This window comes from Manis javanica, chromosome 6 (genome assembly GCF_040802235.1).
Source record: "Manis javanica isolate MJ-LG chromosome 6, MJ_LKY, whole genome shotgun sequence".
Lineage (NCBI taxonomy): Eukaryota > Metazoa > Chordata > Mammalia > Pholidota > Manidae > Manis > Manis javanica.
The window spans coordinates 91,052,733-91,076,556 of NC_133161.1; the positions used below are offsets into that span (position 1 = coordinate 91,052,733).

Sequence of the window (23,824 nt, forward strand, 5' to 3'; positions counted from 1 at the left end):
TATCTTTACTTTAAGATTTATTTCCATTTTAGAATATTCAAGCCACCAGAAAGAAAACAATCAAATGTCAGGTTATTACTAAATTTGAAAGAGTTGTTCTTAGTTCATGAGACATGTCATATCAGAGAATTGATAACTCTTTGATATGACATAAAAATCATTTCTGTAATCGTTACTCACAATATAACTACCAAAATCTCCGTTCAATATTGAGAAATTATTTCAAGACACTCTTTTTATTTGTTTAACCTAATATAATTGTATTACGTTACAGATGGCAGAAGATTTTTTCATTTACCGTCTGGGGTAAAATTGCAACCTTCTGGAACAAGGCTTTTCTTACCATTATAGTCCTATTGATTGTTCTGTTTCTAGGTAAGTAGTAGATTTCTCCTTTGAATAAGCTTAACTCTAGTTTTTTTTTTTTAATTAATTCATTGGTTTTTAATTAAGTTGATGTTCTGGTTGACGTACAATTGGCTTTCAATAGAATATTGATAAACAGTTTATGATATTACTGTTGATAGAATTACTGATATTACTGTGCTAAATGTCGTATTTCAAACTTGCTTTCAAATGGCTATCTGAAAAACAGTATCTTATAAACAATTGATAGATATTACTGTAGAAGCATAAATTTCAGAGTGTAGATGTTCTTAATTTCTTTTAAGTTGTTTTAAGATTTACATGCAGCAGTGCATGGCCCACTTTTCAGAGTTACCAGTTATATAATCCTTTGTAACCTTGATGTCCTAGGCACGCATAGGCTTAGATGTTAGGGAGGCAAACAGAGGAATAGAATCATTAGTCCTCAGAAGTAGTCTTAGATACAGGGTCTGAATCTTGACTGAATTCTGCTTAAGAAAGGAACTACAACACAAACGTTTGGGGACTATTACAAACATTTGAATATGGACTAGTTGTTAGATATTAGAGAATTCTTGCCAACTTCAGTTGTGATAACTAAGAATTCTTGTTAACTTTAATCGTGATAAGTGATGCTGTATAGCAGAAGTCATCAGCCTATAGCCTGTGGACAAAATGCCTATTTTTGTACACAAAGTTTTATTGGAACCATGCCCATTTTTAATGTATTGTCTATGCATGTTTCCCTGGACAACTGCAGAGTTGAGTAATTGCAACCCACAGTATAATCTAAAACATAAGCTCCCTACCTCTTTACAGAATAGGTTTCCTGTTACATAGGAATATGTCCTTATTCTTAGGAGCTGCATGATAAAATGTCATACTTTAAACTTACTTTCAAATGTCTAAAAGAGAAAGATGAAGCTAATATGGCAAAAATGTTAAATAATTCTTGAATCTAGGTGGTGGAAATACAGGTATTTATTGTACTAGTTTTTTAGCATGTTTGAAATTTTCATTACAGCAAGTATCTTAGAAATTAGAAGTAGACCTTTAACATTCTCATCAAGTCAGAAATTCCGGGAGTCTTAATAATTATCATGTGTTTTAGAAAAGGAGTTTGACCTCAGAGAGACTAAGTAACTTGTCTGAGATCACCCAGCTGTTCCTTGGCACTTCAGATTTTGATACATAATGCATTGTATTCCCTCAGGGTTGTTGTGTTGTGGGTTGAGTAATTTTACAGAAGCCAACCTGGGACCATAATCACCTTGTATGCCACTGTTTTGTGAGAAAATGTATCCCATTTTCCATACCACCTACCTCTGAAATGGAATCTTTTTTATAAAACTGGTAACAACTAGGGTGAGGGGGTATATAAGTAATTGTATCAGGTTGTGAATGGGTTCATGCCTCATTTTAAAATGTCATCATTTGTCTCATGGTACATTATTGTTAATGTTACTGATTGAATCTCCAGCCATATAAGAAATAACAGTAAGTAAAGAACAATAAGGACAACAGGTCCCAACTCTGCCACCAGCTACAACTAAATGACCTTTACAATGGCATTTCATCTCTGTGAGTTTGGTCTATCCATTTGTAAAATAGAGGTAGAAGTAATCTCTGCAGATCCTACTAGCTCTATAAGAGTATTATGACCCCCTAACTCTAAAATTCCCACTGAAAACTACTACATATCCATATAAGGGGAATTATAGTCAAGGTTCATTTGCTTATGTATACCAGAAACCAACTTGAGCTAACTTGAACAAGAACAGGGAATTTATAATAAAATATGGGTTGTTTTAGAGCAGTCCAGGGAAGGAACTAGTCCTAGGAACTGCCCTTTTCAAGTCCCTGCATTTCTTCCAGGGGCTACTTCATTATTGCTTATCTCTACAGACTCTGATACTCTATTCCCACAGCAGAAAATGGGCATCTGCCAAGTTATCATCCCAGCCAGAAGCAAAGATAACCATTTCTGAGTCCCAATCTCAATTCCAATTCTAAGAGAAAAAATTAGACCACCTCACACCAGGTATCCATCCCTTGCCTAGTAAGCTATGGCTGGGAGTCAAGAGTCGCAAAACAAAACCATTGACTACTGGCTGGAGCCTACATCTTTGGGCAGAATGGGCAGTTAATTCCCAGAGAATAGGAATATCATGAATGGTTAATGTAGGCGTTTTAACCATGGTTGATAAAGGCAGGCAGATGGGAACTTACCCTTTTAAGCCTCAGTGTTTCCATCTCAGAATAAGGTAATAGCACCTACTTAACTGACATGTCTGAAGGTTTAAGTGCAGTAATTTATGTAATGTACGTAGTCCAGGGTTCTCATGCACTAGAATGACAATGTAAATAATGCAAAACCAGTAGATTACTTAAATTCGATTTGTATTTTACTTCAGGATTTATTTCATTTTTCTTCTTGGTTGTCTCTCTAATAATGTAATCATTACAAGGTTTCCTCCTAGAGCCAATACTAACTGAAGTGTATATGTGCATCTGTGTCTTAGGAGTGGGACTAGGCAGAAAGGAAGCAGAAACCTAAGAAAATGTTTAAAATCCACAGAAATGTATCTCAGGAATTTAAAAATTTCTACAAGTGAACCATAAAAAGAGGATCTATCTCCACATTGTTTATAGGAAATTGACCACGTGTCATACCCTGCCGTTTTGTTGCCCCATTCCATTTTTCATAGTCACCTTTACTTCTTGGATATAACTTGCTAATCTTTAGCATTTCTGCATAATGGGCCCAGGAATATTAGTCCCATTTAATTGCCAAGGAAGCTGAATAACAAGCATAGTGATCCTTCATCGTACTGTGTGGTTATTTTGGCCTGCTCCAGATTACTCGTAAATATCATTTTGTTTGTTTTTTAGTTGCTTTGTAGTAGTTGCCATGCTCGCTATGTCATTGAGGCAACCTGAGAAATGACAAAGGGGAAATTGCCATTAACATCAGGGAAATTTCAAAAAGATAACTTAAGAGACTGTATACCCTCTATGCAGACAAATTTGGAAATGTAGATGAAATGGATAATTTTATAGAGAAATACAGCTTATCAAGTGAACCCTAATAAAGATGTAGAACTTAAGCAAACCATTTCCATAGAATTATGGAAAGTTATCAAAAGGTTACCTGCACTTTAGAAAAGCATAAAACCAGATAGTTTTCAAAGAAATTCTACCATTCTCAAAAAATAGATATGACCAACGCTGCTAGACTTATTCCAGAATTTAAAGAAAGAAAACTTGAAACATATTTTGTGAAGCTAGAAAAAAACAAACCCTGGAGTTGAAAATAAACCAGAACAAGTAAATCAAGTATTATGTAAAATTGGTAATATATGACACAGAGAAAAGAATTGTTTAAGGTAACTTGAATTTGGTGCTCAAACTACCTCCTTGCTGGGATATATTCTAAGAACAAAAGGGATTGCAGGAAATCTGAAACTTCACTTAGTTTCATTATTAGTAATTTTTAAACTATTTTATGTATATTGCATCATAAAGCAAATGAGTACATACGTTAATATTAGAAACTAAGATACAAAACAAAGTCAAAATATTAGGAATTTTTTTATTAGAATGATTTGTTTTTTTAATTTGAAGTAGTGGAAATCTCTTGGGACTAGATAGAGATGGTCGTTGCACAACATTATGAATATACTAAATGCCACTGTTTGCTTTACAATGGTTAATTTTTTTAAATATAAATTTCATGTCAATAAATTTTAACAAGTAATAATTTTTAAAAAGATACAGGTATTCTGGTTTTGGTAATGGCAATATAGCTTGCATTAGACCGACTTGTCTGTGGTAACAGTTATGAACTCTGGACAAAATATGAAGAGTATTTGAAGGCCTGGGAAAACAACCAAAAATAGACAGAAACTAGAAGGATGTCAACCTTGAAAGAAAAGAATCACACTGAGTGTGATCACATAGCTGTTCCTCTAAGGGCACTTCTCAGACCATGTGACATGGACAGATAGAACTCAGAAGGCCACAGTCTTACTACCTTTAGGTGTCAGAGGTCAGAGATACTGGAAATTAAGGGGCGATAGCCAAGAAAGTAGAAAGCCCCAAAAAGTGAACTCCAAAATATGCATATAAATTCCTCTCAAATCCTTGGTTGAGTCTTGAACGTCAGGTGTTAAGGGAAGATTCAAGAGGCTCACTGTAAAGCAGCAGCTAGAATGCTGAAAGAGCTGAGCAGAAATTTTAGCTGGTTCCCACCAGGGAGAAACAAGGTTTGGAGTTTAAGTCCCATCATGTTAAAGGAATTTGGGAAAGTCCTTGGCCTTTCCACTAAAATCACCGAAGGCTAGTCCTTGGGAATAGAAACTGTGTCCCAGTAGTTAGGAATTTACTGTAACTGAAAATAAAAGAAGTCCCACACTAAAAAAAAACTGTAAAAATCAAGTCTTCCCCAACAGCTGTAGAATATACATAATCTTTGCCATGATTCTGGGCACATGAATACACTATACTGTGGTCACCAAGATATATTCTGGGCCATAAAGCAAGTCTCATTAAATTACAAAGGACTGAACTCATGCAGAGTATGTAAATGAGAAATTTAGGACATATCTGGAAAAACGCCATGTTAGAAATTAGACAAGACACATAACCAAGTCAATAACCCATGGGTCAAGGAACTCAAAGGGAAATTAGAAATTTTTTTTTATAGAAAAATAATGAAAACACAATAAATCAAAAATACAGTGAAAAATGTATTGATAATTGGGATATCAGTATATCATTACTTAGAGGACAATTTAGTTTGACTTTATAAGAAAAAGAAAAGAGGTTAAAATCAATGATGTTAAGAATATTCATGATTTTTTTTAAAGTTAGCATATTAGGAATAAAAGGAAACTTCCTCATTCTGATGAAAAGCATCAATAAAAAAATTAGAGCTAGTGTCATATGATTAAATATTGAAAGTTTCTCCCATAAGACTGGGAGCAAAGCAAAAATGTTTACTTTCACATTTTTATTCAGTTAAGTAATAGATTTCCAAACCAGGATAAAATAAAGCATAAAAATTACAAGTAATGAAGTAAAACAGTCTTTATTTGTAGATGACATAATTGTTTATGTAGAAAATCCTAGAGTACCTAAAAGAAAGCTACTATGTCAAGGAAGTGAATATAGTGACATCACAAAATACAAGGTCAATATATAAAAATTGATTGTATTTCTATGCTATAAGCAGTGAGCAACTAAAAATGAAATTTTTAAAATTCTTTTTATAAGTTCAGTAAGAAGTATAAAAACCTTAGAAGTGAACATTATAAAAAATGCATAAAATATGAAACTTCCTGAAACTACAAAAACAGTGCTGGAAGAAATTGAGTATGTTAAAAATAAATTAAGGTATTTTCATCAGTTGGGAAACTCAAAATTATTACAATGTTTTATTCTCCCTCAAACAATCTGAATTCAACACACTCTCAGTAAAAATCCCAACCAGTATTTTCAAACTTCCTTCTAAAATTTATGTGGAAAGATGAGAATTCATGACAGCCATGACAATCTTAAAAAAGAACAAAATTGAGGGACTCACACTATCATATTTCTAGACTAAAAGGAAAAAAATTGCTGTCTAGTTGCAAAGGGAAATACAGAACCTTTATGGTGGAAAAACCCAGAATCCACTGATTAAACTCTTTGGTAGTTAATATTATGTGTCAATTCAACTGGGTCATGATTGCCCAGATACTTGATCAAACATCATTGTTATTCAGTTTTTGTGAAGGTGTTTTGTTTTGTTTTGTTGGTAAGATGAATATTTGAATAAGTAGACTTCAAGTAAAACAGATTACTCTCCATAATGTGGATAGGTCTCATCAGATCAGTTGGTCTTAATATAATAAAAACTGACCTCTTCTGAGCAAGAAGAAGTTCTGCCAGCAGATGGCCTTTGGACTCCAACTGTAACTCTTCCCTGCCATCTCTAGCCTTCCAAACTACTCTGTGGGCTTTAGACTTACCAAGCCTTTGATAATATGTGAATTAATATCTCAAGCATGTGACCTAGTTCCTTAAAATAAATAATAACTCTTTCTCCCTTTCTCTCCCTGTCTTTCTCTGTATATATATACACACATGCACACAAACATACATAGAAACATGTGTATGCTTGTATGTACATATCTATTTATATACATAGATTTACTTTGTATATATATTTATATTCATATGTATATAAATATATATATACACACACATGTGTGTGTGTGTGTTTGTGTGTGTGTATTTATACATTCTCTGGAGTATGGTTCTCTTTCTCTGGAGTACTCTTAATATACCATCCTAACCAAGTAATAAACTTTGGCATGAAAAAGTGTGGGATAGGAATTGGATTAAAGATGGCGGCATGAGAGGAGAAACAGAGGTTTCCTCCTAAAACTGTATACAATTAGAAAACATAATTAGCGCAACTAATCCTGAGAGAGCAACAGGAAAGAGGACTATACCAGACTGCACACACCTGGAGAAAAGAGCAGACCTCCTGGAACAGGGTAACGTACTAAAGCTGTGGCCAGGCAGGACCCAAACCCTTCCCCCATCCCAGCTCACCTGTGGGAGGAAGAGAAATGGAGCAGGGAGGGAGTGGAGGCCTGGGACTGCAGAATACCTAGCTCCGGAGATCTGCTGTGGGAACACAACCCTACATTCCATGGTGCTTTCATGATACTCGCATGATTACCGGGTTGGAAAACTAGTACAGGCAGAATTCCTGGAGAGACTGAGATTCCAGCTGCTTGTGGAAAGCAGGGATCCATATCTGGCTGCTCTAGGACAAAAGCTTATACCTGTGTGCTCAGCCCACTGGCTCAGGCAGTGGAGACAGGCACAGCAGCTGGGAAGCAGGGAACAGCTCTTTGCTCCCCCCAAGCACCAGTACCACTCCCCTGTGACCCCCGACATTGCTTCAGGGGCTGAGCAGCTCCAGTGACTACAGCTTCTGGACACTAGAGGGCGCCATATACAAATATGAAACACCAAAGGAACCTGGTCCAGTGTAAAATTAATATAACTCCAGAGAAATATTTAAATGATATGGAGCTTACGACTCTTCCTCAAAGGGAGTTCAAAATAAAAATCATCAACATGCTAATGGAGGTAAGGAAAGATATCCAAGAACTCGAATGAATTCAGATCAGAGATCCAATCACTGAAGAGCATGATGGAGGGTATTAAAAGCAGGTTGGAAACAGTGGAGAGACAATAAATGAAGTAGAAACTAGAGAAGAGGAATACAAAGAAGCTGAGGCACAGAGAGAAAAAACTATCTCTAAGAATGAAAGAATAATGAGAGAACTGTGTGACCAATCCAAACAGAACAATATTCACATTATAGGGATACCAGAAGAGGAAGAGGAAGAGAAAGTGACAGAAAGTGTCTTTGAAGAGGTAGTTGCTGAAAACTTCCCCAGTCTGGGAAGGGAGATAGTCTCTCAGGCATGGAGATCCACAGATCTCCCAACCCAAGGGACCCAAGAAAGACAACACCAAGACATACAGTAATAAAATTGGAAAAGATCAAGGATAAGGACAGACTGTTAAAAGCAGCTAGAGAGAGAGAAATAAGATCACATACAAAGGAAAGCCCATCAAGCTAACATCAGACTTCTCAGCAGAAACCTTACAGGCCAGAAGGGAGTGGCATGATGTGTTGTTTAATGCAGCAGAAGGGCCTGGAACCAAGATTACTTTATCCGGTAAGATAATCATTTAAATTTGAAGGAGGGATTAAACAATTTCCAGATAAGCAAAAGCTGAGAGAATTTACCTCCCACAACCATTTCTACAGTCTATTTGGAGGGACTGCTATAGATGGAAGAGTAAGGTTTAATAACTGTCACTAGAGAAAATAAAACCACAGTAAAGAAAGTAGAACAGCTAATCACTAAGCAAATACATAATTAAATTAACTACCCCCAAAGTCAATCAAGGGATAGACAAAGAATACAGAATATGATACCTAATATATAAAGAATGGAGGAGGAAGAAAAAGGAGGAGAAAAAGGAAAGAACCTTTAGATTGTATTTGTAACAGCATCTTAAGTGAGTTAAGTTAGACTCTTAGTTAGGAAACTAACCTTGAACCTTTGGTAACCACGGATCTAAAGCCTGCAATGGCAATAAGTACATAACTATCGATAATCACCCTAAATGTAAATGGACTGAATGCACCAATCAAAAGACATAGAGTCACTGAATGGATAAAAAAACAAAACCCATCTATATGCTGCCTGCAAGAGACTCACTTTAAACCCAAAGACATATACACAGACTAAAAGTGAAGGGATGGAAAAAGATACTTCATGCAACTAACAGAGAAAAAAGCAGGAGTTGCAGTACTTGTATCAGACAAAATAGACTTCAAAACACAGAAAGTAACAAGAGACAAAGAAGGACATTGTATAATGATAAAGGGGTCAATCCAACAAGAAGATATAACCATTACAAATATCTATACTCCCAACACAGGAGCACCCACATATTTGAAACAAATACTAACAGAATTAAATGGGGAAATAGAATGCAATGCATTCATTCTAGGAGACTTCAACACTCCACTCACTCTGAAGGACAGATCAACCAGACAGAAGACAAGTAAGGAGACAAAGGCACTGAACAACACAATAGAACAGATGGACCTAACAAACATCTACAGAACTCTACACCCAAAAGCAACAGAATACACATTCTTCTCAAGTGCGCATGGAACATTTTCAAAAATACTAGGCCACAAAAAGCCTCAGTAAATTAAAAAATATTGAAATTGTACCAACCAGTTTCTCAGATCACAAAGCTATGAAACTAGAAATAAATTACGCAAAGAAAATGAAAAATCCCACAAACACATGGAGGCTTCACAACATGCTCCTAAATAACCAATGGATCAATGACAAAATAAAAACAGAGATCAAGCAATATATGGAGACAAATGACAACAGTAATTCAACACTGCAAAATCTGTGGGATGCAGCCAAGGCTGTGCTAAGAAAAAAGTATATTGCAATACAGGCCTACCTCAAGAAAGAAGAACAATCCCATATGAGCAGTCTAAACTCACAATTATTGAAACTATAAAAGAATAACAAATGAGGCCCAAAGTCAGTAGAAGGCGGGACATAATAAAGATTAGAGCAGAAATAAATAAAATTGAGAAGAATAAAACAATAGAAAGAATCAATGAAAGCAAGAGCTGGTTCTTCAAGAAAATAAACAAAATAGATAAACCCCTAGACAGACTTATGAAGAATAAAAGAGAGTCTACACACATAAACAGAATCAGAAATGAGAAAGGAAAAATCACTACGGACACCACAGAAATACAAAGAATTATTAGAGAATACTATGAAAAATTATATGCTAACAAACTGGAAAACCTAGAAGAAATGGACAACTTTCTAGAAAAATACAACCTTCCAAAACTGACCAAGGAAGAAACAGAAAATCTAAACAGACCAATTACCAGCAATGAAATTGAACTGGTAATCAAAAACCTACCTAAGAACAAAACTCCTGTACCAGATGGCTTCACTCCTGAATTTTATCAAACATTTAGTGAAGACCTAATACCCATTCTCCTTAAAGTTTTCCAAAAAATAGAAGAGAAGGGAATACTTCCAAACTCATTCTGTAAGGCCAGCATCACTCTAATATCAAAACCAGGCAAAGACACCACAAAAAAAGAAAAATACAGACCAATATCCCTCATGAATATAGATGCAAAACTACTCAACAAAATATTAGCAAACCGAATTCAAAAATACATCAAAAAGATCATCCATCATGATCAAGTTGGATTTATGCCAGGGATGCAAGGATGGTACAACATTGGAAAAATCCATCAACATCATCCACCACATAAACAAAAAGAAGGACAAAAACCACATCATCATCTCCATAGATGCTGAAAAAGCATTTGAAAAAATTCAACATCCATTAATGATAAAAACTCTCAACAAAATGGGTAAAGAGGACAAGTACCTCAACATAATAAAGGCCATATCTGACAAACCCACAGCCAACATTATACTTAACAGCGAGAAGCTGAAAGCTTTTCCTTTAAGATCAGGAACAAGACAAGGATGCCCACTCTCCCCACTTCTATTCAACATAGTACTGGAGATCCAAGTCACGGCAATCAGACAACACAAAGAAATAAAAGGCATCCAGATTGGCAAGGAAGAAGTTAAACTGTCCCTGTTTGCAGATGACATGATATTGTACATACAAACCCTAAAGAATCCACTCCGAAACTACTAGATCTAATATCTGAATTCAGCAAAGTTGCAGCATACAAAATTAATACACAGAAATCTGTGGCATTCCTATACACTAACAATGAACTAGCAGAGAGAGAAATCAGGAAAACAATTCCATTCACAATTGCATCAAAAAGAATAAAATACCTAGGAATAAACCTAACCAAGGAAGTGAAAGACCTATACTCTGAAAACTACAAGACACTCATGAGAGAAATTAAAGAAGATACCAATAAATGGAAACACATCCCATGCTCATGGATAGGAAGAATTAATATTGTCAAAATGGCCATCCTGGCTAAAGCAATCTATAGATTCAATGCAATCCCTATCAAAATGCCAACAGCATTCTTCAAAGAAATAGAGAAAATTGTCCTAAAATTCATATGGAACCACAAAAGACCTCGAATAGCCAAAGCAATCCTGAGAAGGAAGAATAAAGCAGGGGGAATTACACTCCCCAACTTCAAGCTCTACTACAAAGCCACAGAAATCAAGACAATTTGGTACTGGCACCAGAACAGACCCATAGACCAATGGAACAGACTAGAGAGCCCTGATATAAACCCAACCATATATGGTCAATTAATATATGATAAAGGAGCCATGGACATACAAAGGGGAAATGACAGGCTCTTCAACAACTGGGCTTAGCAAAACTGGACAGCTACATGCAAGAGAATGAAACTGGATTATTGTTTAACCCATACACAAAAGTAAACTTGAAATGGATCAAAGACTTAAATGTAAGTCATGAAACCATAAAACTCTTAGAAGACAACATAGGCAAATGTCTCCTGAATATAAGCATGAGCAACTTCTTCCTGAACCCATCTCCTCGAGAAAGGGAAGCAAAAGCAAAAATGAACTCATGGGACTACATCAAACTAAAAAGTTTTTGTACAGCAAAGGACATCCATCAACAAAGCAAAAAGGCATCTTATTGTATGGGAGAATATATTTTCAAATGACATATCTGACAAGGGGTTGACATCCAAAATATATAAAGAACTTATATATGCACCTCGGCACCCAAAAAGCAAATAACCCAATTAACAAATGGGCAGAGGATGTGAAGAGATGGTTCTCCAAACAGGAAATTCAGATGGCCAACAGACACATGAAAAGATGCTCCACATCACTAATCATCAGGGAAATGCAATTTAAAACCACAATGAGATATCACCTCACACCAGTAAGGATGGCCAGCATCAAAAAGACTAAGAACAACAAATGTTTGCGAGGATGTGGAGAAAGGGGAACCCTCCTACACTGCTGGTGGAAATGTAAGCTAGTTCAGCCATTGTGGAAAGCAATATGGAGGTTCCTCAAAAAACTAAAAATAAAAATACCATTTGACCCCGGAATCCCACTCCTTGGAATATACCCAAAGAATACAACTTCTCAGATTCAAAAAGACATGCATCCCTATGTTCATCGCAGCACTTTTTACAATAGCCAAGATATGGAAGCAACCTACGTGTCCATCTGTAGATGAATGGATAAAGAAGAAGTGGTACATATATACAATGGAATACTATTCAGCCATAAGAAAGTAACAAATCCTCCCATTTGCAACAACATGGATGGAACTGGAGGACATTATGCTCAGTGAAATAAGCCAGGCGGAGAAAGACAAATGGCAAATAATTTCTGTCATTTGTGGAGTATAACAATGAGACAAAACTGAACAAACAAAATGGCAGCAGAGTTAGAGACTCCAAGAATGAACTAGTGGTTACCAAAGGGGAGGAATGTGGGAGGGCGGGTGGGGAGGGAGGGAGAAGGGGACTGAGGGGTATTATGTTTAATACACAATGGTGTGGGGGATCACAGGGAGAACATTGTATCACAGAGAAGGGACATAGTGGATCTGTGGCATCTTACTACACTGATGGACAGTGACTGCATTGGGGTATGGGCAGGGACTTGGTAATATGGGTAAATGTAGTAACCACATTGTTTTTTCATGTGAAACCTTCATAAGAGTGTATATCAATCATACCTTAATTAAAAATAAAAAAAAAGTGTGGGATAAGCTAGCATTACATGGCATCAGCTATGTAGGATTCTTACCAAAAGTGTAGTGTTAACCTTGATCCAATCAAATCTTTATACGTGACTTCCAGTTTTTTGTAAATATGGAAGTTAGAAGAACATATTAGCATACACCACAATCAGATAAATCCAGAATGTGTGAACTTTCTATAAAATAGTTGGCCTGGCACTTTAGTTAATGTCTTTAAAAAAAAAGTATTCTATATAAAAGACTAAAGAGACATAAATACATGCAGTGAATGTCCATTAAGTAGTTCCCAGTTTTAAAAGAAAATCTGTAAAGGACATTTGGGGAACAAATAAAAAGAGAACCCAATTTACACATGGTAATGGATCCAAATAGATGTTTCTCCAAAGATGATATACAAATGGTCAATAGGCACATGAAAAAGATATCCACCATCATTACCCATAGGGAAATGCAAAACACAACCACAATGAAATACCATGCACACCCACTAGGATGGCTCCAATCAACAGATAAGAACAAGTGTTCATGAGGATGAGAAGAAATGGGAACCGTCATGCACTGTGGAAATGTAAGATGGCTGCTTTGAAAAACAGCTTGGCAGTTCCTCAGAAAGTTAAACATAATAGTTACTAGATGACGCAGCAATTCCACTCATAGGTATATACATACCCAAGAGAGATGAAAACATACATCAATACAAAAACTTGTACATATGAATGTTTATAGCAGTATTATTCACAATAGCCAAAAAGTAGAAACAATTCAGATGTCCATCAACTGATGAATGGATAAGCCAAATTTGGTATATTTGTACAATGGAGTATTATTCAGCCACAAAAAGGAATGAAGTACTGATACATGTCATAACATGGATGAACCTTGAAAACATTATACGAATTGAAGGATGCCAGACACAAAAGACCATTTAGTATATGACTCCATTTATATAAAATGTCCAGAATCGGCAATTCTATAGAGACAGAAAGTAGATGGTGGTTTCTAGAAGGTAGGAGTAGTAAAAGTAATAATAGGTATAATAAATTGCTAGTGCAGTAAGAGAAGTAAGACAATCTCTTGGAATTGATTGTAATGGGATATCACCTATATGTTACTGTCAGTAGGTTGATTTTTTTTGTCAACCTATTAGGGATAGAAAGAGTAAAGGCTAGTAGAGATAAGAAACAGAATAGTGATGGTACTTAAAAAACAGATGAATAGTAAAAAAACAAAAATGCTGTTATATTAAAAGTTTTCTACCAGTATCTTAACAGAGCATCTGATACCCTTCCAGGTGTTGTAGACAGAAAAAAAGTCCCTACCTGAAGTTCATTAATTAAAAGTTAGGTCAGTTATTCTAAAACGGCTTCCCATTTTAATAATTGTATATTTTAAAAGCCGAAAGTAATGTTTTCTTTTGTTCTTGAATAGATGCTGTGAGAGAAGTAAGGAAATATTCCTCTACTCCTGCCATTGAAAGAAGCTCAACCAACAGACCTGGTGCCTATGAACATGTACAGATGAAACTTTTTAGGTCTCAAAGAAATCTTTACATTTCTGGATTTTCATTATTTTTTTGGCTGTAAGTAAAAAAAAAAACACAGTTTAAAAACATGAGGTTTCCTTTCTCATTTTTTCTCAAAAAAACCTATACTATAGGGTTTTTTCCTATATTGTTTAGTATACTAACATCTTCATAAAAGAACACAGGTGATGTATTCAAATAACAAAACATTAGTTTTGGCTTGTAGGTTTGATAGGTCTGTAAGGCCATGAATGATCTGGTAAGGCCATGCATGATGTGGTTCATGTGTCTCTCTGGAGTCTTTTCTCATACCGTTTTCTGATGTGTGCACCACATTCCACCTACACTGACCTTTACTGCTCATTCATTCATTCATTCATTCATTCTTGCAACAGGTATTTATTGAGTTCTTATTGTATACCTAGCTCCTTCCTGCTTCAGGGTCCGGGTCTTCTTGCCTGCTTTTCCTTCTACCGGAACATTTTTCTCTTCCCTCTTTATCTGGCTAACTTATGCTTGTTCCTCAGCCCCTTTCTGAGAAGCCATCTGTGACCATCACCCCCAAAAGTAGGTAGGTGTATAATATGCTCCCATAGAATGTATATATGCTTTCCTTCTTAGTATTATTCATGGTTGTAATTAAATACTGTTTAAATCTTGCCTTCTTGAACAACTAGAACTTAAACTCCTTGAGAGCAGAGATTTTGTCTCATTTCTTGTTGTGTCCTCAGTGCCTACCACAGTGCTTAATATTTAACAATTTCTAATGCTTAGCAGAGTAACTAACTGTTGAATCAATATTTGAAGATATTAATCACTATGTCTAACAATGGAAGTTACTCATAAACAGGTGTGAATGAGCAGTTTTTAGGCTTGGCCAGCTTCACACAATGCTCTTTAGATAGCAAATCTTGAGCTGGCCAAAAAAAAAAACAAAAACAAAACACCTCACTGGCTTTCCCACAGTGTCTGAAATTCTGTTTCTGTTCCTCCTGGTGAAAGGCCTCCACAAAGAAAATAATAAGTACCATTGAACCTGTATTCCAAAAGCCAGTATTCTAACAAAGATAAAGTGATAACAAAGTTATCTTTATCTGAAACTCACTGCCTAATGACTAGTCTAGTTACACTTTACTCTGATTTTTTTTGTTTAGAGTGTTGAGACGTCTGCTTAGCCTTATTACTCAGCTGGCAAAGGAACTGTCAATCAAAGGAGTGTTTAAAACAGAAGCAGAAAGTACTAATGAGGCTGCCAAAAAATTCATGGAAGAGAATGAAAAACTGAAACAGGTATTTAAATTTTCTTAAAAATTTGTGTAAATGTTGTTGGTTATCTCCTAGGAACAGTACATTATTTTTCAGCATCCAAAAGAATATTTTCACATTAGTAAGCAAAAAATGACCATAAATTGTAATATTGTTCTATGGAATGATTGTTTCGAAAGCATTTTATTAAACTTGAGATTTGCTTGTGCTCACAGTTTCCTGCCGTAGAATATTAATACCCTGTTGGACCTACTACCTATGATTCAAGGAAAAAAACTGTCCTGGGATTATGAATTTTAATTTGTTCACTACCATTGATTTTATTTTATAACTTAGAGCAAGTCTTTGTAAGTCTCCGTGGCTCTGTTTCCTTGTCAGTTAAATTATCTTTTTTAAACATGTTTGTTTATGTTCTTTTAAATGATGGTTATGTAAGAAGGAGAAAAAAGTAGTTGATGCTAGATTGCTGACTGCATGTAATATTTAAAATCTTTAATTTGGCAATGCTCCTGATACTTCTTTGAGAACTTTGTGCTGTCCTTCCCTGCCATTCAGGAAGAATGAATCAGGTATGTTGTTTTCCCTCTTAAATTTAAAAACAAATGGAAAAATGAAAGATACAAGAGTATTTTGGGTATTTTTTTTCCCCTGTTTAAAATTTAGGAATCAGATCTCATAGCTTGAGTGTTTTCAGTTCATATTAAGCCTAAGTTTTGCTAATGACAAAAAAGAATCAACGGAACCATGAGTAAAAGACTTTCTTGACAAAAGCATTCCTAAAATAATGCACAAGGATTATTTACCTATTATAAGTTAGTGAAATGCAGTCAGTTGTATATTACACCAAGTTATATTTATGTAAAAAGTACTGCATCCAATAGTAGAGAATTAAATTCTTATTCGAGTCCTAAAGGCCAGCCTCTTTAGAAAGAACCGTAAGCACCACCTTTCATCAGTTCTACATGAGCTAGCTATCACAGAGTACAATATAAAACTTTCTAAAACCTATTAAATAAGGCAAAACTGCAAAAAATTGTGTTTGATGCTACAGTGTCATGGTGACCTTTTCAAAGCCATGTTTTACTACTTATGATGTCTGCCTTATTTCTACAACAAAAAAGTAAAGAACTTTTTTCATAGAAACAGAATTCAAAAACTTTGAGGAAATGGACTATAACCACCATCTTTGAAACAGACTTTTGGAGAATAAGCATCAGTTTATTTTTTACTTTCTTTTGGTGTGTTTTGAAAAGGCATTGATCCATACATGTCAGGTAGATTAACTGTGTAGTAATTGCAGTTCTGGGAAATCAAGTTGTTGGTATTTCTGTATTCAGAAGAAAGCAGTAAGTCATTATGCCTTTTTTGGAATGTTTCAGTAGAATAGGCAGCCTTATTTTGTACCTTAATATCATCGGCTTCATTTTCTGTCCTTTCTTTGATCTCATTTCACAATGGTAAAAATGAAACCTTCAAAGCTTTGATTAATATATTATGGCTGAACTCAAAAGCACATAGCCTTGCATTTGTAGACTTAGCGTGTACCTATCTTGATTTAAAATCATGCCCATATCATGTTAGAGTAATGAATTGTAACTACTAATAAAACACTGCTTTCTTCTTCTTATTCTTTGGTTGTTTTCCTCTTACTCTTAAGCTCGAAAAGCAATGGAAAGTGTTTCTGTAAAGTCTTGGTACTATTATTTTTCTCGTATACATGATAATTAATATACTTACATTAGTCTTATCCTTCAAAAACGTCTTTCTCAAAACATTTTTTAAATTTTTCTTTTAGAATTATTTTCAAAACTAGTTACCCTTGCAAGGAAATTTATTTCATGCGTACTGATTCTTTGATCCCCAAAATGTATCCCTTTTTTGTTTCCTTCTGCTTTGGTTCCATGCTATTCTGGTCCCCTGCTTTCTACTTATCTGTGACCAAGTCTGTGGCCCTAGATCATCAGAGGTACACAGATATGCTGGGCAAAAGCTAGTACACAGTGGAGAGAATCTATTAGCTGGACATAAATACCATCAGTACCAAAGTGTAATTGACCAATAAAAGCCATTAGAATGTCAGGAATGACTTCTATTTCAAGATACTTCATGTAAGTTTTGAAATACTAATGAAGGAAAAATGAAATTGCTAAAACACCTCTTTATCTGCTATTGAAAGCACATTATCTAATCTAAAGCACACTACCCTGAAATACAAAAGACCTGAGTGTTAGTCCCAACTCTGTCAATAATAAGCATTGAGACCTGGGGCAAGTCACCTCATCTGTCCTGGGTTTCAAAATTATAAATCATAGCTAACACTATGTCAGTATTGCTTCAAATGCTTCATTTGAAGTAAGGCATTAAATTAACTCTTAATTTTTGCAACAACCCCATGAGGTCAGTACTGTTATTATCTGCATTTTACAGATGAGGAAATGGAGACACAAAAAGGTTAAGTGGCTTGCACAAAATTATTCAGCTAGTAACTGACAGAAGTAAGATTTTAATCCAAGCAGACTGACCCTTGGATCCACACACTTTTAACCATGTTGTTTTGTGCCCTTGCCTCATATGCTGTCCTATAAAATGACTTGTAGATGGTACCGGAGACCCCTTTCTATCTGATTTCACTGAAGTGAAATAATAATGAAAGACCAATTAACTTTGAATTTAACTGCTTTAAAATAACAACAGTGATGGAGCTTTACTTCTTACTAGTTTTTTTTCTAGCCACTTACCAAGGTAAGATAGGGTGGTTGGATGGTGAATATGCGCATTATTGTAGCTGGTAGCTAGTGAATTTCAGATTCCAGGGATCTTGGTCTTTCTCCAGCATGGAGTTACACATAATAAATTTGGACAAGTTTACAGGTGCAGTAATGAAAGCTAGCTTACAAGGCCAACACAAATCCAACTTTTCCAAGTCATTGGCATAATAATTCAAGCAGTCAGTGTAAACATTCCTGCAACTCAGTGCTTCTCTTCCAATTTGGGTAATCACTGGAGACTGTGCAAACTGAATTCAGTGAAGTAGCAACTAGGATTGTTTTGAAATTGAAATGCACAACAAGTTTATAGGGATTTGAAGAATTTTTTTCTTTCTGCTCTTAAAACCTTTTTTGAAGATATCAGGCTCCATCCATTTAAGTTATGTACTTCAGTCCTCTACTCTTAAAAAAAGAAAAGAAAACTCACTGGGTTTATATAATATATTCATTAGTGTTTTAATTCCTCCTTGAGCTGTCTAGTCTTGTTATAACCCAAGAGCACTGTCTAGTACTATATCTTGTGCTACAGTTTTATGCTCTTGTCTCATCCCTTCCACTAGACTGAAGTTACCTGAGAGCAGAGCCCATGTTCTCTTACATTTGTATCCCTTATAACACCTAGCATTGTAGCATATTTGCATATGGCCAAGGCTCTGTAGAACTTTGTGAGTTTCGTTTGTTGAATATACCAGCTTACATTAGAAGAGGAACCACCTTGCAGTAGAAAGTCTTTTCTCTGTCAGTCTGTTTAAAATTGTCCAGAGTTGCTTTCTTACCTGACTCAGGAAGCTGCCACTATCAAGTTCTTACCCTTTTAGTCAGAAAACCCGTGCCCAGGTATATACGTATTTTATTTTCCAAACATTAATTTGCCCATCTTGGTAACTTAAATTCCTTATAACTTCATTAGGATGAGTCAGCTTCTTAATTCTGTTAACAATGATGGTTTCCATCAAGACATACAGACTATGAAATTTTTACTCCATGTTGTTTTTATTTTAGTCAAATATTTTACTATTCAAATCTTAATTTTTCTTGCCTAGACAAGATACGCTGCAAATATAAAATGACCGTTTTCAAAGCCAAAGTAGATTTTAAAATATAAAGATCTGTATAAAGGATTAATAAAAGTAGTTTGGAGACTATTCAGAGAAAATTAGGTAGAATTTTCCAAGCATAAAGATGGCCCTGTCATTTTCCACTCACCTATCTCCATCCTGACAACATTATATTCTTCTCTTATGAATTCATCTATATTTAAATAGTCTATATAGAAATATCTGAGTAGATATCTCTGCAGTGGGAACATAACGGCTTTCCAATTAATATCCTCAAAATTGTTTTGTTTTCCTTAGATTTACATCACACACTTAACTGAGGAAAAGACATTCATGTTATATACCTAAATACTTTTGAAAATATTATTTTAATTGTAACCCAACAAAACTCTTATTTTCATCTCAGAGATTTCAGTCATAGTAAGAAGAAATCTCTTGTGTGTTTGCAAAGTAGCAAGCTTCTGTTAGCAAAAGGACAGTGTGGAAAAGTATAAAATACTAAAAAGGACAAAGAATAAAATAAAGACCAATAAGTTTAAATACATTATTCAGCCACTTTCCTGGAAGGATGTCTGGCTTATTGCAATCTTACTTCTTTCTATAACTCTTCTTTTTTGATAGCTCCTGAAAAGCTATGGCAAGGAAGAGGAACACATTTTGGAAGCAGAAAATAAAAAACTAATAGAAGACCAGGAGAAATTGAAAACTGAATTAAAGAAGACTTCAGATGGTAATTTTGTGTGCATGTGCCAAAGTAGAGAGAGTAGCATGATATTTTATGCTGTTACACTTCATTGTTTTCCCTAAAACAAAACTAATGGCTAAATGTTCTCCTGGCTAAAATGCCAGGGGTGACCTATTTATAAATTCCTGCCCAAATATGAAGATAAAACATTGTTTCAGCCAAAAGAAACATGCTCTGTTATATAAGAAAACAGGTAGGTGTTTCAGATCTGTGTTGTAAATAGAGATGTTCCTGCCTTAGCAAAAGAGCTATGTTCCTGAAAATTACTTGTAAACACATTTTTGGAAAATGAAGCACATTTTTCCATCACGGCATATTGCTTCTTTAAAGAAAGTAATAGCAGGGGGACAGTTTTGGTTATAAGAAAATATATTGCTTATTTCAAGCCCTAATACTTATACCTGCCTGATATAAAGAAAGCATTCCTTGAAAGAGATGGATAAGCACAGAGTAAGCAAGAATCTGGGGTGAGAATTTGAAAGTCTCATTCAAAAATACATTGCAGTCAGGACTTGGGATAGAATATCCTAACTCCATTTCTCTGAAAGAAGCTGCTTCTCCTACATTTTTTTTGTTTTTTGAAAAATAGTTCTGATAATATTTTTTATTCTTAGTCAAAGAACAAATTTTTATTGCCTGCAGGTGCATAGCACAAAAAAGTAGGTATCTCAAGTCCAATGTCATCCCAGGGAACACTGAGTAAAGTTTGTGACTTGACCCCTAGGCAGCATTTCTGCAAATAAAAAATTCCTAAATATAACATATTCCTTGATGTTGTCCAGACACTGGGGAACCTTTCAACCAGCCATAGTTAAGGTATCATCAGTGCATAGACTTTCCCAGTTTCATATCTCTTCCACTACTTTATATTGGAGGTAAATTGGAGAATGTTAAAGTGACTGATTCAAGGACCTGTTTTATGCCATTTGTAAGTTTAGATTTTTTTAAATTGGTCTCAGTATAATGAAAGTTCTCTGCAATAAAGCCTGCTATTATTGGTTATCGATTTAAATAGTTTGGATAGAGTTTACTTAATCAGAATATACTTGAATTTGAGATGGAAAGCCCAAAGATAAAAGCTAATTCATAATAACCTCAATTTATAATAAAAACCTTATTTATAAATTTAATTTTATTTATAAATTATAATAATTTACTTGTAATAAAAACAAATTCATATGATATTTCATGTGATACAAAATTCTGTAGTCACTTTTCTACTTCTTATTTAGAGTGAAAGAAGATTGTTTAGAGGCAGTAAGTTAAAAAAATAAGTAAATCTTCTAGATAAGGTGGTATACTATGTAGTTGGTATAGTATACACCAAAATTCAAAATCTTGTCATAGTTGGTACTATTGTCTGTTCTATAATTACAAAAGATTTTGAACATGATTAAGAAGTTTTAACATTTATATGAAGATAAATTAGTAATTTATCTACCCTGTACATTAGACACTTTAGAAGAGACACAGTTTTCTTTTTTTACCCAACATAAAATATTGCTACTAATCCTTTTGAATAATGCAAGGGACTATTTCCAAAATACCTTTAATTAGTAAGAAAAAGAAAAATTGTTTTAAAATCATGCTTTTTTTTTCATATCTGTCAAGGATTCCTTTTCTAGAAATGTTGTAAGTAGGGTGGTATAAAATTAAAGACAGACAATCCATTATGTACCATGCTATACTTCTCTTAACCCTGGCCAGTTCAGTTTCTTCTTCCTTTACCTTCCAAAAATCCCAACTCTGAGATATTCTACATTTTGACTTCATAAGTTTGAGATATAACACTAACTCGATATTGTTAGAGAAATATAAAGAAATTCAGTATTTCTTTAACACACAATTCAGAGGCTTGAGACTCAGCATCTGAATTGCTTACTTCATCAGAGTAGATGAACTCTTTGATAATATAAGCTGTGTTTATAATCTAATAATAAGAGATACCAGCTTCTATGTTTGAAGTGTAGACTGCAAAGCTACTTTCAAAGAGAATCAGTGTTGAGGTAAAAACAGATTTTAACTGTCTGAGTATGTCCTGTTTGGTTCCTGCAAGGTGTGTAATATTTTATGAACACATTTTATTTACCCAAAGTTATCATTTCAGATAACATTATTAATGACCTTGAGAAGATCAAAGTTCTGTTTCTAAAGGAGGTATATCCTTGGCTATGTTCTTATAACATTAAATTAATTAAGGCAAGAACTAATAAATTACAGAAAGTACAAGATTTGGATGAATTCAGCAGCACAGTCCTTTGTACATAATACTATTCAAATATATTCATTGATTTCTAAAAATTGAGGGTATTAAAGCTGACAGTGCTCAAGAAATGTTTCAGAAAGTTCTTTTATATTTGAACATTGAGTAGAAAAACAATGTGGTTTATTTTTTAATAGAGGCAAATAGACTACCCAGCATATAAAGTTTTTACCCTTGTGTTTCTTTAGATATAAGTGAAACATTTTCTCCAAAGTACATTAGTGGAAATAAAGCCTGAGTACAAATGTTTATTTAAGCTTGTTAGCCCCATTTGGAAAAGTGGCATTCTGAAGGCAGGTATTAAGAACACTAACAGTGATGCCAAACTCCTTCAATTTTTAACCACCAGCTCAGATTTTGACCAGAGTTAGTAAACTACCTGTGCTTCAGTGCAGTAATATGACACTAGTGATCCAAAAGAGAGTGTGCATATCCCAAAGCACCTAATTTATAGTCAGGGCTAACTTAGTCAGGTGTAAGGGTCTGATCTGTCATTTTTAATGATCTGTTTAACAATAAGTCTAATATCCCAGTATGTGGAGTAATTGGGAAAAGTCAATGACATGAAAAAAAAATGAGAACTTAAGCTTGAAAAATCTACAAAGCTCTCATAATAAAAATATTCACAAGTTCTCATAGTAAAAATAGACCTTATATGTAGTGGAAAACCTTCTGATGTCCAAGGAGATTGACTTCACAGGACTCTTCCAGGATAGCTACTGGTTATTTATTTTTATAAATCGTTACATTCATCCAGGCAATGGTAAAAGTCAATATGATTTCTTAAATGAGTGTTTCATGTAGAAATGTCTTCTCCTCATTCCTTTAGGAACAAGAATATATCTGTAAAACATAATGTTCTTCATGTAATTATAGATTAATGACAACAAAATAGAAAAATAAAAAATAATGAAAAAGAAAGGACACACACACACACACAAAAAAAGAGGAAACAGGTTTTCAATGAAAAAAAAAAGAAACCACAATTTCTTTAACCAATACCCATCTCTACTGTTAGAGATTGTTTCAAACCTTTTACTGTTATAGATAATGTTATTATTACAGATGTCTACCACCTTTTAAGAACTTCCCCTGCCCACAGGCTTAAAGGGGCAGTCCCTGTGAGCAAGGTGCGCTATGTTAGCTATAGCTCATCAGTCCAGGGTGAAGGTCTGCCCAAAAGTCAGTCCAGTTCTCTTGCCAAAAATCTGGTACCATAGACCAAGACAGCTGGAAGAGCCTCAGTCAGGTCAAGGACTGATCAGTCCTGCCATTGTGGAGATGTCACAAGCCAGGTAAATGCAGATAATTAAGCAGAAAAGACAACTGACAGAGACAGAAAAATAATACACTTGAGCAAGAGAAGAAACATGGGATGGGGGGGTTCAGGAGGAAAAGAGACAGAGGCTATCTGGCCACTTTCCAATTCCCAAAGTGTCCAACTGTGCTTCCTGTAACTGGGTTCTGTGAGATTCCTTTATGTCCTAACAATAAGCTTTCTTT

At 34.9% G+C, this 23,824-nt stretch overlaps 1 protein-coding gene across 6 annotated transcripts in view; it reads left to right on the forward strand.

The window, feature by feature from the left end:
* Positions 1 to 23,824, forward strand: part of BCAP29 (B cell receptor associated protein 29) — a 74,172-nt gene that overhangs the window by 3,560 nt on the left and 46,788 nt on the right. For all 6 annotated transcript variants that reach the window (XM_073239041.1, XM_073239036.1, XM_073239039.1 and 3 more), the window contains exons 3-6: positions 275 to 375; positions 14,128 to 14,278; positions 15,376 to 15,511; positions 19,935 to 20,043. In XM_073239041.1, coding sequence (XP_073095142.1) covers positions 275 to 375; positions 14,128 to 14,278; positions 15,376 to 15,511; positions 19,935 to 20,043 — 497 coding nt within the window. The remainder of the gene's footprint in view (positions 1 to 274; positions 376 to 14,127; positions 14,279 to 15,375; positions 15,512 to 19,934; positions 20,044 to 23,824) is intronic.